Source organism: Erinaceus europaeus, chromosome 12, assembly GCF_950295315.1.
Source record: "Erinaceus europaeus chromosome 12, mEriEur2.1, whole genome shotgun sequence".
Taxonomy (NCBI): domain Eukaryota; kingdom Metazoa; phylum Chordata; class Mammalia; order Eulipotyphla; family Erinaceidae; genus Erinaceus; species Erinaceus europaeus.
The window spans coordinates 67,902,545-67,917,446 of NC_080173.1; the positions used below are offsets into that span (position 1 = coordinate 67,902,545).

Consider the following 14,902-nt stretch of genomic DNA (forward strand, 5'->3'; position numbering starts at 1 on the left):
TTAATATTTTATTTTAATGAGAGAGATGCAGAGAGAAAGATAGACACAGAGAGACCATCTCTCTTTTTTTTTTTTAAGACTTTATTATTATTTTTTTATATTCCCTTTTGTTGCCCTTGTTTTATTGTTGTAGTCATTATTGGTCAGGACAGAGAAAATGGAGAGAGGAAGGGAAGACGGGGGGGGGGGGAGAGAAAGATAGACACCTGTAGACCTGCTTCACTGCTTGTGAAGTGACTCCCCTGCAGGTGTGGAGCCGGGGGCTCAAACTGGGATCCTTACCCTGTCCTTGTGCTTTGCACCACGTGCCCTTAACCCGCTGCGCTACTGCCTGACTCCCAACCATCTCTCTCTTACGGTAGTGCTGGGAATTGAACCTGGGAGTTTGGAACCTCAGGCATGAGAGTCTGATACTTAGGAGTGAAAGTGGATAATGCAGCCAATAAACTTTTTTAAAGCAGTAATTGCAGGGCAATGATTCATTATATTTTTAGCTAGGTACAAATAAGCAACCTCCTATTAAAGTCAATCACTAATGATTGCTCTGTTAAACCACAACTGAGTATGTTCAGTGCCTGTCTTTTTCTTTTTCTTTTCTTTTTTTGACAGAAAAATAGGGGGAAAGGAGAAAGATACCTGTAGCTCTGCCATAGTATTTATGAAGCTTTCCTCCCCTGCAGATAGGAAATGGGGACTTGAGCCTGGGCCCTTGCGCATGCTGACATGTGCTCTGTGGGGTGCACTACTGCATGAAGACCTAGGTTCAACCCTTGACATCACATGGCAACACCTTTGGTGGCATACAGGGGAACTTCTGAATGGTGGAGCCAGTGCTGTGGTCTCCTTTCTCCTCTGTTTCTTGTTTTCTATCTGAAGTTGAAAAAAAAAAGAAGATTTTTCAGCCTGAAAGCAGTACATTTTCATATGTGCTATGTAGGCCTTGGTAGTTATATACATACATACCTACATGCATAATACATATTCCTCCCAAAAAAAAGGCAAAGAGAAAGGGGAGAGCCATTAGAACTTCCCCCAGTACTGTGGTGCTGTGTGCTGGATCCTGCCTGAACCAGTACATGGCAAGGTCAAGTGCCATTCAGGATGAGTTGTTGGCTCAGCATTTTCTTCCCCTTTGTTATTTTCTCATGTGGTGCCAGGAATTGAACATAGAGCCTCACTCATGCAGGACAGGCCTATTATTTCTTTTTCTGTAAAATGAGCTACCTATAGATTTTGTTTGTTTTTTACTGCTAGGGTTTTGCTGGGCCTTGGTACCTGCATCATTATGCCTGGTAGTTTTGCTCTTTTTTTTTTTTCCCCCTTTCCACCAGGGTTATTGCTTGTTGCTTGCATGACTAGTCTATTGCTTTCAATACCCTTTTAATATATATATATGAACGAGGGGGGTGGGGAGAAATTGGGAGGGTGAAGAAAGACACCAGTAGCACTTCTCCAATTTGTGAGCCTTCTTACTCCCCACTGCTCACACCCCACTCCTCACTCCCCATCCCACCTCCATAGGGGTCCTGAACCTAGGTCCTCTAGCATGGTAAAGCATGTGTCTACTGACTGTGTCTCCTAGCCCTATATAGAGAAATCTGAAATAGTGTTCTGGGAGGTGGTGCAGTGTATAAAGCATGGGACTAACAAGCTTGAGGTCCCAGGTTCAATCCCCAGCACACATGTACCAGAGTGATGCTTGGTTCTTTCTTTCCTCCTATCTTTGTTGTTGATAAATAAAATCTTAAGAAAAAAATTGAGGGGGTCAGGCGGTGGCGCAGTGGGTTAAGCGCATGTGGTGCAAAGCGCAAGAACCGACATAAGGATCCCAGCTCGAGCCTCCGGCTCCCCACCTGCAGGGGAGTCCCTTCATAGGCAGTGAAGCAGGTCTGCAGGTGTCTATCTTTCTCTCCCCCTCTCTGTCTTCCTGTCCTCTCCTCATTTCTCTGTCCTATCCAACAACGAACAACATCAACAATGGCAATAATAACCACAATGAGGCTACAACAACAAGGACAACAAAAGGGGGGAAAAATGGCCTCCAGGAGCGGTGGATTTGTGGTGCAGGCACCATAACCCTGGAGGAAAAAGAAAAGAAAAAAAGAAAAAAATTGAATATAAAATTTTTGGTTCTGTGAAAGTATAATCTGTGGAATGCTCAATTTCCCTATTCGTCCATCCAGAGCATGTACTTAGTCTATTTCACATAATCAGTATTTATCTACTCTTATCAATTCAAGAAATGATCTATTGTTTATACTTGCTTTACTCAGTCATCAGTTTATTATTAGAATGAGTTTTTTTTTTTTAATTTGTTTTCCCTTTTGTTGCCCTTGTTTTTTATTGTTGTAGTTATTACTGATGTTGTCGTTGTTAGATAGGACAGAGAGAAATGGAGAGAGGAGGGAAAAACAGAGGGGGAGAGAAAGATAGACACTGCCCGTGAAGTGACTCCCCTGTAGGTGGGGAGCTGGGGACTCGAACCAGGATCCTTAACACCAGTCCTTGCACTGCACACCACATGCGCTTACCCACTAAGTCATGCTACCGCGTGACTCCTGAACAAGTGTGTTTTAATGTTCTCATTTTTTCTGTTTTTTTTACTGGAACACTGCTCAGATGTGGCTTGTGGTAATGCCTGAGGTTGAACCTGGAGCCTCAGAACCTCAGACATAAAAAGTGTTTTTGCATGACCACTATTGTATCTCTCACTTCAGTGCTGTAGTTGAAATATAAGCGTGCAACTATTTCATTGTTTTGAAGACTTACCTTTTTTCTACATTTAACATCTCTGAAATCGGGAGGCTTTCATTGGTGACTCTGGTGACATAATGGTTCTTTCCTGGTGGTACATAACTGTGGTATTTAAAGTTGATGTCATTGATTAGTGGAATTTTCTTTTTTTTATATTTTATTTATTTATTCCCTTTTGTTGCCCTTGTTGTTTTATTGTTGTAGTTATTATTGTTGTCTTTGTTGTTTGATAGGACAGAGAGAAATGGAGAGAGGAGGGGAAGACAGAGGGGGGAGAGAAAGATAGACACCTGCAGACCTGCTTTACCGTTTGTGAAGTGACTCCCACCCAGGTGGGGAGCCAGGGCTTGAACTGGGATCCTTATGCGCCACCTGCGCTTAACCCACTGCACTACAGCCCAACTCCCGATTAGTGGAATTTTGTAGTTACTAATTTCCCATTATTTAACATCTGAAACATCCTTATATAGCTTCCTTTCTCTAGTATTTTGATAATTAAAGAAAATAACTATAGTATGCCAGTACTTTTTTGAGTACTTAATATGTGTAGCTATTTACAATATAAAACATTATAGTCCATAGTAGGAATAATTGAAAGTATCAGAGTATTTACCATAAAACACCTTTTTTTCCCCACTAAATGCTGCTATTGGCCATTATAGGAAATATTTTTAAATATGATTTATTGTTACAGCTCACTGTGAGAAATTAAAATTTATAAATCTCATTTTATAAGTTAGGAAACTAATCATAAATTTAAGTAACTTGACGAGAGTTATGACAAATTGTGGGTGGTAGTGCTGGAGTTTAACCTTGTATCTTTCTGTGCCAGTTTTTGCTACTAGTAATTATGCCATTTCTGACTTTTAAATGTATATAACTTTTTCTTTTGGGCAGGGAATGAAGTAAGGGTGGGTCCAGGTATGTCTTCTTTAGGGTCTTATTTCTACCCTCAGAGTTTATAAAATAGGTTTATAATGTACGTTCAAACTAGACAAAATAACTTTTTTTTTTTTTTTAAGATGGTGATGGAATTTCCTGACAATGTGTTGAATCTTGATGGGCATCAGAATAATGGTGCACAGCTAAAGCAGTTCATTCAGGTAATAGTTTTAGAAATTGATGTTTTAAGTAATTTGTTCATTTTAAACAGTAATTTTAAACACATATATATACTTTTTGAATTTTCTTATTGGAGGATTAATGATGTACAGTAAATACAGTTGTTGATACATGTGTAAAACTTCTCAATTTCCTGTAAAACATTCTCCCAGCCTAAGTCCTTTTCCTCTTCCACCAGCATGCACCAGGACCTGAAAGCACTTGCCCCTCTGTAGAGTCCTTTGCTTTGGTACATAAAGGTTAATATATTTAATATATACTATTTATAATAACGATGGGTGTGGAGATTTTGTTTTAATCTTTGGCTCTGTAGATCTTAAGATTTCACTGACATTGCTTCCCTTTATTATAGCAATAGTGAATACAAACACACACACACACACCCCAGGGTACTGCACAGCTCTGGCTTATAGTGGTGCAGGAGATTGAACTGAGGCCTCAGCCACAGGCATGAGAGTCCGGTGGCATAACCATGATGCTGTCTCCCCCACCCAATTAATAGACATTTATTTTATACCTCTCATGTGCATGGATTTGATAGTGTTGCATTAAAGTTATAAATGTTTGTATAGCTTTAATTTCTTCAGTTTATTTCTATTTTAAAAAAATATAGGGTATGGGCACCAGAGTAAAAGACTCTGGGGTGGGTGGGTGGGTGGGGAGAATACAGATCCAAGAAGGATGACAGAGGACCTAGTGGGGGTTGTATTGTTATATGGAAAACTGGGGAATGTTATGCATGTACAAACTATTGTATTTACTATTGAATGTAAAACATTAATTCCCCAATAAAGAAATTAAAAATATATATATAGGGTATGGGGGCCGGGTGGTACTGCAGTGGGTTAAACCCACATGTGCAAAGCGCAAGGACTGGCTTAAGGATCCCGGTTTGAGCCCCTGGGTCCCCACCTGCAGGGGGGGGGGTCACTTCACAGTTGGTGAAGCAGGTCTACAGGTGTCTTTCTCTCCCCCTCTCTGTCTTCCTCTCCTCTCAATTTCTCTCTGTATTATCGACAACAGTAATAATAACAACAACGATAAACAACAAGGGCAACACAAGGGAAAAAATAGCATCCAGGAGCAGTGGATTTTTAGTGCAGGCACCAAGCCCCAGCAATAATCCTGGAGACAAAAAAAATATATAGGGTATAGAGTGGTGGAGATAGCATAATGGTTACTAAAGAGGCTGTCATTCTTGAGGCTCCAAGATTTCAGATTCATTCCCCCACACCATAAGCCAGAGCTGAGCAGCATTCTGGTTATTAAAAAAAAAAGTATACATATAGTATCTATGCATCTTCCTTTTTTTTTTTTTTCTATTGTTTTAGACACAGACAGCAAGGCAAAGAGAGTGAAAGTAGGGTCTGAGTGGTGGTGTATGTGGCTGAGTGCACGTTACTACAATGCACTAGGACCCGGGTTTGAGCCCCTAGATCCCACCTACAGGGTGAAAGCTTTGCAAGTGGTGAAGCAGTGTTGCAGGTGTCTCTCTGTTACACTCTCCCTATCATCCCATTCCATCTCAGTTTCTGGATGCCTCTATCCAATAAATAGAGATAATTAAAAAATAAAATAAAAAAAGAGTGAAAGAGACCATGGCACCAAAAACTCCTTCAGTGTGGTGGGGGCTGGGCTTGAACCTGGGGCACTCACATGACAAAAGCAACACACTATTCAAGTGAGCTATTTCACCAGCCCTATATGCATTTTCTTTTCCTCCAAGGTTATTGCTGAGGTTCAGTGCCAGCACTATGAAGCCACTGTTCCTGGCAGCCTTACCCTCCTCCTTTTTATCTTATTGGATAGGAAAGAGAAATTGAGAAAGGACAGAGAGAGGGAGAAAGATAGCGCTTGAGAACAGATCCCCTACAGATGGAAAGTCAGGGCTTAAACCAGGATCCTTATGCAGGTGCTTTGTGCTTAATTCTATGTTTGCCACTGTTGTAAACTTTTATGATTTTTATTTAATTCTTTTTAAGATTTTTATTTATTGATTCATGAGAAATGATAGAGAGAGAAAGAAATAGACATCACTCTGGTACATGTGCTGCCAGGGATTGAACTTGGGACCTAATGCCTGCGAGTCCAATACCTTATCTACTACGCCACCTTCCGGACCACGATTTTTATTTATTTGATTCTTTTTTTTTCTCATTTATTGATTCCCTTTTGTTGCCCTTGTTTTATTGTTGTAGTTATTGTTGTTGTTATTGATGTTGTCATTGTTGGATAAGACTGAGAGAAATGGAGAGAGGGGAAAATGGGGGGCAGGGGAGAGGCAGGGCTTGAACCTGAATACACCTTTCCTTGTGCTTCGTACCACCTGCGCTTAACCCGCTGTGCTTCCGTCAGACTCCCTATTTAATTCTTAAGAATGTGATATTTTGGCAGTACCACAGTGGGTTAAGCACAGGTGACACAAAGCACAAGGACTGGAATAAGGATCCCGGTTCAAGTCCCTGGCTCCCCACCTGCAGGGAGTTGCTTCACAAGTGGTGAAGCAGGTCTGGAAGTGTCTATTTTCTCTCCCTCTCTCTGTCTCTTCTTCTCTCTCCATTTCTCTCTGTCCTGTCCAATAACAACAACAATAAGACAGCAAAGGCAACAAAAGGGAATAAATAAATGTTTTTTAAAAAGAATGTGATTTTTATAAATATATGTAATCATAATAATAGATGAGAAATGCTTATTTTAATTTTTTCTATTTCTTTGTGATATTTTGTACTTTAATTCCAGGTAAAAGTTTGTTTTTTTCATCTTTTTTTCTTTTTTACTAGTCACTAATCAGCTCTCATTTACAGTGGTGCGGGGATTGAACCTTGGACTTCAGAGCCCCAGGCACGAGAGTCTCTTTACATAACCATTATGCTATCTACCCATGCCCGATAAAAGTTTTTAGTATTTCTTTCCACATGTGGTTTTCAGTAATATATACATACATAAATGTTTTTTTCTTTCTCTTTTCTTCCTTGTAAATGTGCCAACACTAGTAATTCACTACATGCTTTTAAGTAGGTAAGATAGGCTTTGCTCTGTCCAGCTAATTAGTAACACACTTGTGGATACCTCCAGGTTTGAGAATAGCTGCTCTACATGATCATCATCCTGACTTTCTTCTTTAGGTAGACATAGTATGTGTTAGATTTGATTTGATAGAGAGAGAAACAGGGGAAGGGGAAAATACAGAGAAATAACTGCAGCACTGCTTTACTGCATGAGAAGCTTTCGCAGTGCAGGTGGGCACCAGGGACTTGATCCTAGCTTCTTGCACATTGTAGCATTTGCTCTCAATCAAGTGTGCTGCTGCCTGGCTCCTAAAAGTTCTATTCTCTCCTTTTAGACAGACATTTATTATTTATTGGATACAGAAATTGGAAGGGAAGGAGATTAGAGAAGGAGAGAGACATACTTGCAATATACCACAAAGTTTTTCCTCTGCAGATATGGGCTGGGGTTTGAACCCAGGTCCTTTAGCATTGTAACATCTACATTTAACCAGGTGCCCCACCAGTACATTAAAAGTTGAGAAGAGAGGGTGGGGGAAATAGTATAATGGTTATGCATATAGACTCTAAGGCCTGAGACTCCAAAGTCCTAGATTTATTCCCTCACACCACCACAAGCCAGAACTGAACTGTGCTCTGATTAAAAAACAAACAAATATATATATAATTTTAAAAAGTTGAGAAAACATGGTAAAGTTGCATTGTTTAATTGTGTCTTTTATTTCTTAAAAAAAATTTTTTTGCAAGGACCAGCATAAGGATCCCGGTTCGAGCCCGCAGCTCCCCACCTGCAGGGGATTCGCTTCACAAGCGGTGAAGCAGGTCTGCAGGTGTCTATCTTTCTCTCCCCCTCTGTCTTCCCCTCCTCTCTCCATTTCTCTCTGTCCTATTGAACATCATCAATAATAGTAACTACAACAATAAAATAACAAGGGCAACAAAAGGGGAATAAATAAATATTTTTTAAAAATTTAAGGACAATACTAATATTGGTAGTCACTGAGTAGATAATAACTGTCTGCATGCAGGGCTCTGTTTTGCTGTGCTGGAGTAGATAGCTCTGAAATCTTAAGCAGGTTTTTTTTTCTACTACCTTACATTCTGGGATGGAGGTTCATGAAGCAAACTTAGTATAATGTGGACAAAGCCAACTGTCATTCTTACTGACTCTGTTTTATTGCCATGTCCATCTAAAATCCACCTAAGCTATACTAAATAGTTAATGCACACTGATAGGAACTGGAGATATTAGTGAGAGTAAATTTATATCTTTTGTAAGTATGCTTAAGTTTTTTTTTTTTCTTCCTCTCAGCGACATAGTATGCTTAAACAACAAGATCTAAGTATTGCCATGGTGGTGACATCACGTGAAGTCTTGAGTGCACTTTCTCAGCTCGTCCCATGTGTTGGTTGTCGTCGCAGTGTAGAACGCCTATTTTCTCAGCTTGTAGAGTCTGGAAATCCTGCTCTTGAACCTCTGACAGTAGGACCCAAGGGAGTCCTATCTGTAACTAGAAGCTGCATGACTGATGCAAAGAAACTTTATACATTATTTTATGTACATGGGTAAGTATGATCAGCTTAAGAAAAAATCATTTGTTGATAGTTGTAAACTTAGTGCCAGTGCCCTTTTTCAGTTTGGAAGTCCGTCCTACATGTTACTCCCTGGACCTCCTCCCTTAGCCACAGGTTATTCTAATTTTGGAATGAGTATAATTCTGTAATTTTATTCTGTAACTTCTGTGTGCCAATGACTGTAAAGTTTTTGTTCTTGTGTAGGAAGAGACAATCAGTAAACAAATACAGGGGGCTGGGTGGTGGCACACCTGGTTGAACATACATGTTACAATGCACAAGGACCCGGATTCGAGCTCCCGGTCCCCACCTGCAAGGGGAAAACTACGAGTGATGAAGCAGTGCTGCAGGTGTTTCTCTGTCTCCCCCTTCCCTCTCAATTTCTGGCTGTATATCCAATAAGTAAATAAAATATAATAAAAAAACCATAATGTGTTAGATATAGGTTCCAAAAACAAGAGATTGTGAATGAGTAGAACTAATAATGGATTGTCAGGGAAGTCTCTGATAAAATGACATTGGATATAATAAAATAAGTGAGTAAACCATGTAGAGATCTGGCATAAGGTAGAGAAGGAATAGCAAGTGTGTGGTTCAGTGGTTGGAGGTTTCCTGTCATGTTTGAAGAATGGCTTGGAAATCTTTGTGGTTGGAGTTAAATGAATGAAAGCAGCAGTAAGAAAAGATGAGATCAGGAGTCAGGCAGTAGCGCAGCCTGTTAAGCGCACGTGGTGCAAAGCGCAAGGAGTAGGATCCTGGCTCCCCACCTGCAGGGAAGGCACTTCACAGGTGGTGAAGCAGGGCTGCAGGTGTCTGTCTTTCTCTCCCCCTCTGTCTTCCCCTCCGCTCTCCATTTTTCTCTGTCCTGTCCAACAACAACAACACCAATAATAACTACAATAAAACAACAAGGGCAACAAAAGGGAATAAATAAATATTTTAAAAAAGAGAGGGAAAACAAAGGTGTTTTGGTTCCAAGTGGTGGCACACCAGGTTAAGCACATATAGTATGAACCACAAGAATACCAGTTGGAGGCCTTGGTTCCCCACCTGCAGGGTGTCTTGTCTTTCCCTCTATCTTCCCCTCTCATCTTTCAATTTCTCTCTGTCCTGTCGAATAAAATGGAAAAAAAAAAATGGCTGCCAGAGGCAGTGGATTTGTAGTGCTGGCACCGAGCCCCAGTGATAACCTTGGAGGGGAAAGGAAAAAAGAAAAAAGATGAGATTGGAGCCAGCAAAAAATAGCTCACCTGGATAGTGTGCTTGGTTTGCTATGCATGCAACCCAGGTTCAAGCCTGGCCTTCATCTCACTGGACAAAGCTATGGTATTGTGTTTTTCACTTGTTCACTTTCTGTCTGAAAAATTGACTGGTTCACTGAAGCCCCAGTGACAATGGGGGAAAAAGGAAAGATAACCAGTTGAGTTAAAAAAAAATAATAAAAGGCTCTATAATGTATTTTGTATATTATGCTGAGATTATTTTTCTGGTGGTAGGTGATTGAATCCAGAGCCTTATGTACCTAGATTGAAATAATAATCATGGTGGTGTGTGTGTGATGTCTGAGTTAGATGGGAAGATTTGAGAGACCTTTATACAGAGGAGTGGTGGCATTGTCTACTTTGAAGTTTGGCATACTTGGAATACTGTTTTGAGAATAAACTGAAGGATAATAGAAGAGCATGGAAATATCAGGGGCTGGGTGCTGGTACACTTGGTTAATTGCACATATTATAGTGTACAAGGACCTGGGTTCAAGCCCCCAGTCCCCACCTGCAGAGAGAAAGGTTTTTGAGTGGTGAAGCAGTGTTGCACCTGTTTTTCTGTCTCTCTCCCTCTCTTCGTCTTCCCCTTGATTTCCAGGTATCTATCCAATAAATAAATGAAAAGAATATCATTTCTGTTTACTAATATGGATAAGTCTTTGAGAGTAGTCACTTGGATATATTAAGTTTGAGATAGTGTGTGTGTATGTGTGTGTGTGTGTGTGTGTGTGTGTGAGAGAGAGAGAGAGAGAGAGAGAGGGAGAGAGATTAAATTTCATGAGACTAGACATGGTCACAGAGCACATGTTAATAGGAAAAGAGAAGGGCTCAGAAGATCAAACATAATGAACATTCCTGTTTAGAAGTGCTAGAAGCTTTAGATTTTTTGCGCTTCCTTAGAAAAGAAGTGTTGGGGGCTAGAAAGATAGCATAGTGGTTATGCAAAAAGACTTTGATGCCTAAAGCATCAGAGTTTCCACTTTCAGTTCCCTTTACCACCACAAGCCAGATCTGAGCATATTAAAGAATAGTAATAGCAATTTTGAAAAAAGGCCACTCCAGCTTCTTGGTGATACCTAGAATATAAAGACAAAAGATGGAAAAGTGTGGACAAGGGGAAGTGGCTAGCGGTGAAGCTAGCTATCAGCCTTGAAATATTTTGAGTACTATGCATACTAATACAAGTGCAATGAAACAGTCTGAGGGAAGAGTATGTTGACTAGAATAGGTTTATGCCTATATTTTGTTAGACTGAAAATGGAGTAAGAAGGCAAATACTATTCAGACTCTTTTGAGTTAGAATTTGATGAAAAATTTTAAAGGTTTATTAATTTTTAAAATGTATTTGATTCTGAGAGGGAGAGGGAAAATACCTGAGCACCACTGGCACATGTGATCTTGACAACTGAGCTCAGGCTCTCATTCATGCTCCCAAGCCCAACATTCTAGCTGCTACACCACCTCTGATGCTGCTGCTGAAATGATTTTAAATTGGTAATATGTCTGTAATGTTTTAAAGGTAGTTCTCACTGATGTAGCAATTTTGAAAATCCCCAAAGAAAAAATGTATGTTAATTAAATCTTTAATATTCTGTTTTTTAACTAGGTCCAAACTAAATGACATGATTGATGCTATTCCAAAAAGTAAAAAGAACAAAAGATGTCAGTTGCACTCCTTAGATACACACAAACCAAAACCTTTGGGGTAAGTAGAATTGAATATCAAGATTCATTGTCACTGTTAAGATAATAATTGTTACTCATGTAATAAAAGGAAAAAAAATACTGATGGTTTTATTTCATTAATTGGTTATACTATAACATAGTGAAAACATCTGATTCTGTAGGTCATTTTGCATAGAGACTAAATTCAATTTTAATATAGGTTTACTTTTTTATTTTTTTTATTTTTATTTATAAAATGGAAACACTGACAAGACCTGATTTTTTTTTTTTTTTTTAATATCTATTTGTGAAAGAGGAAAAGAGACAACCATAGCCTCAACTGGTATATGATGTTAGGGATCTAAGTCAGACTTACTGCTTGATAGTCTACACTTGATGTACTATATCACCACCTCCTGGGACAGTACTATTTATTTATTTATTCATTCATTCATTCCCTTTTGTTGCCCTTGTTTTATTGTTGTGGTTGTTGTTGTTATTGATGTTGTTGGATAAGACAGATAGAAATGGAGAGGAGGGGAAGAGAAAGATAAGACACCTGCAGATCTGCTTCACCGCCTATGAAGCAATTCCTCTGCAGGTTGGGAGCCAGGGACTCGAACGCCAGTCCTTGTGCTTTGAACCATGTGTGCTTAACCTGCTGCGCTACCACCTGACTCCCTGGGACAGTACTTTTTTAATTAACAAACTTTTTCTTAGAACATTTTAGAGTAAGGACTTAATAGATCTATATGAAAATTTATTTAGTGAATGTTTTTAAGTGTTATTCTGTGATGTGAATAACAGGCGTAATGTATATAATTGTTGCACGTTGCATAAAATTACCTGTCTTATCTATAGATCTCCAAATAGTTTGTAAGATTTTTAAAGTCTTGATTCAAGTTATAGCAGTGTGTATTTATATGACTGCTTTGCAGTTTTCTTGGCTGTGTGCTGCAACGTCCATGCTTTCTTGTTCTTTCACTTTCTAGATCTCACTTATCTCTAGATCTCAGTGCTTGTAAGACTCCGAGTAGTCACTTTTCTCCTTTTATTTCTTCTGTATAAAGGATGAGAGAAAGAAAACACTACTTATGAAGTTTTCCCCCTACAAGTACTACTATGTGGTATCCCAGGGCTCAAATGTAGGTCCTTGCACATGGTAGCATGTATGCCCTGCTGGGTGAGTCACCAGCCAACCACCCTTCCTTTGAGATTGCTTCTGACTCTCATCTCCCAGCAGTGTCACGGTCCCTCCCCCCCTACAAAATCGCTTGGAATTGGGGGTACTAGGAAGTTGGGAAATTTGAAGGAAGTTTCTAGTGTAACTTTTGTTTTAGAATCGGTTAAGTTTATTGTGAAGATTTTATATATATATATATATATATATATATATGTTTTAATTTTTTTATTAATTAGTGAAAGGGATAGGAGGAGAGAAAGAACCAGACATTAGTCTAACACTTTATCCATTGCATCACTTTCCTGGACCATAAGATTACTCTTTTTTACATTACTCTTTTTTTCATTGAAAGTATGATATTGTTGTTATATAAACATTTTCCTTCTTGATCATATATATATATATATATATATATATATATATATATATATATATATTTTGGATGATCAACTGGTGGTATATTATCTCTTAAGGGTTACTATTATCAAAATCTTCCTCTGTTGATACATTTTATTTTTTTATTAAAAATGGGGGTAGGGTGGGGTTCGAAGGAGATACTGCTTATGCAAAGAGATGAATGGGCAGAAGAACACCAGAGCATCACTCTGGCAGTGCAGTGCCGGGGTTGAACTCAGAACCTCATGCTTGAGAGTCCAATCCTTATCTACTACACCACCTCTTCAGCTGCTCCTGTTGCTGGAATTTTGTTTTATTATTATTTTAATGAGAGAGAGAGAGAGAGACATCAGAGCTCAGCTTTGGTTTGTGGTAGTGCTAGGGATTGAATGTGGGACCTGGAGTCTCAGAAATGAGATTTTTGTCTCAATTAATTTATTAGAGCATGATTTAGCTCTGATTTATGGTGGTACCGGAGATTGAACTTGCAACTTTAGATCCTCACGCATGAGATTCCCTTTGCATAACCATTATGCTATCAACCTCCACCCAACATCTTTTATTTTTTATTTCTTAATTTATTATTGTGTAGGGACAGAGAGAAATTGAGAGAGGAGGGGGAGATAGGGAGATAGAGTCTATGACCATACCACTCTGAACACACCTGATCTCGTCTAATCTTGGAAGCTAAGCAGGGTCTGGCCTTGTTAGTACTTGGATGGGAGAAGGAGACAGATACCTGCAGCCTCGCGTCACCACTTGTGAAGCTTTCCCTCTGTAGGTGGGGTCCAGGAACTTGAACCTGGGTCCCTGTGCACTGCAATGTGAACATGGGAGTTAAGTAATGCACAACTTAAAGTGATTGTGAAAGCTCTCTGCAACCTGAAGTGGTTAAAGATCTTAGGCTCCGGGGCCAGGCGGTGGTGCACCTGGTTAAGTGTTCACATTACAGTGCACAAGGACCCAGGTTCAAGCCCCTGGTCCCCACCTACAGGGGGAAAGCTTGGTGAGTGGTGAAGCAGGGCTTCAGGTGTCTCTCTGTCTCTATCTCCCCCTTTCCTCTCAATTTCTCTCTGTCTCTATCCAATAAGACAAATAAAGAAAATGTTTAAAAAATAAAAAAGATCTTACATTCCTGCTATCTTCTGAGACTTTCTGAGTGCAGAATTCAGCCTAACTTTCACATTAGAAAATAACTTTCCTTTTTTTTAGCAAATAGGTTTTCATCTGAATGGCCTGTTGGCTAAAGCCACAGACTAGTATCTTATAATAAAAAGCCTGCCTTTGGCCTATTGTTACAAATATTTTATTTATTTATTCCCTTTTATTGCCCTTGTTTTTATTGTTGTAGTTATTATTGTTGTTATTGATGTCGTCGTTGGATAGGACAGAGAGAAATGGAGAGAGGAGGGGAAGACGGGGAGAGAGAGAGAGAAAGACAGACACCTGCAGACCTGCTTCACTGCCTGTGAAGCAACTCCCCTGCAGGTGGGGAGCCTGGGGCTCAAACCGGGATCCTGCCGGTCCTTGCACTTTGCGCCATGTGCACTTAACCGGCTGCGCTAACGCCAGACTCCCATGAATATTCTTTATTGAAGAACTGAAATGCGACAGGTATTCCCAACATCTTACTCTCTGTACTTATTACTGCCTACCTGCAAAAACCAGTTCTTCCACTTATATTTTTTATTTTATTTATTTATTTATTTTTGCCTCCAGGGTTATTGCTGGGGCTCGGTGCCTACACTAGGAATCCACTGCTCCTGGAGGCTATTTTTCCCTTTTGTTGCCCTTGTTTGTTTAACGTTGTTGTAGTTATTGTTGTTGTTGCCATTGCTGCTGTTGTTGGATAGGACAGAGAGAAATGGAGAGAGGAGGGCAAGACAGAGGGAGAGAGAAAGACAGACACCTGTAGTCCTGCTTCACTGCTTGTG

The 14,902-nt window shown here is 39.7% G+C and overlaps 1 protein-coding gene across 7 annotated transcripts in view; it reads left to right on the plus strand.

Annotated features, from left to right (window-relative positions):
* GGNBP2 (gametogenetin binding protein 2) overlaps window positions 1-14,902 on the plus strand; it is a 40,485-nt gene that overhangs the window by 9,738 nt on the left and 15,845 nt on the right. For all 7 annotated transcript variants that reach the window (XM_060203903.1, XM_060203902.1, XM_060203904.1 and 4 more), the window contains 3 exons: window positions 3,777-3,857; window positions 8,197-8,450; window positions 11,331-11,429. In XM_060203903.1, coding sequence (XP_060059886.1) covers window positions 3,777-3,857; window positions 8,197-8,450; window positions 11,331-11,429 — 434 coding nt within the window. The remainder of the gene's footprint in view (window positions 1-3,776; window positions 3,858-8,196; window positions 8,451-11,330; window positions 11,430-14,902) is intronic.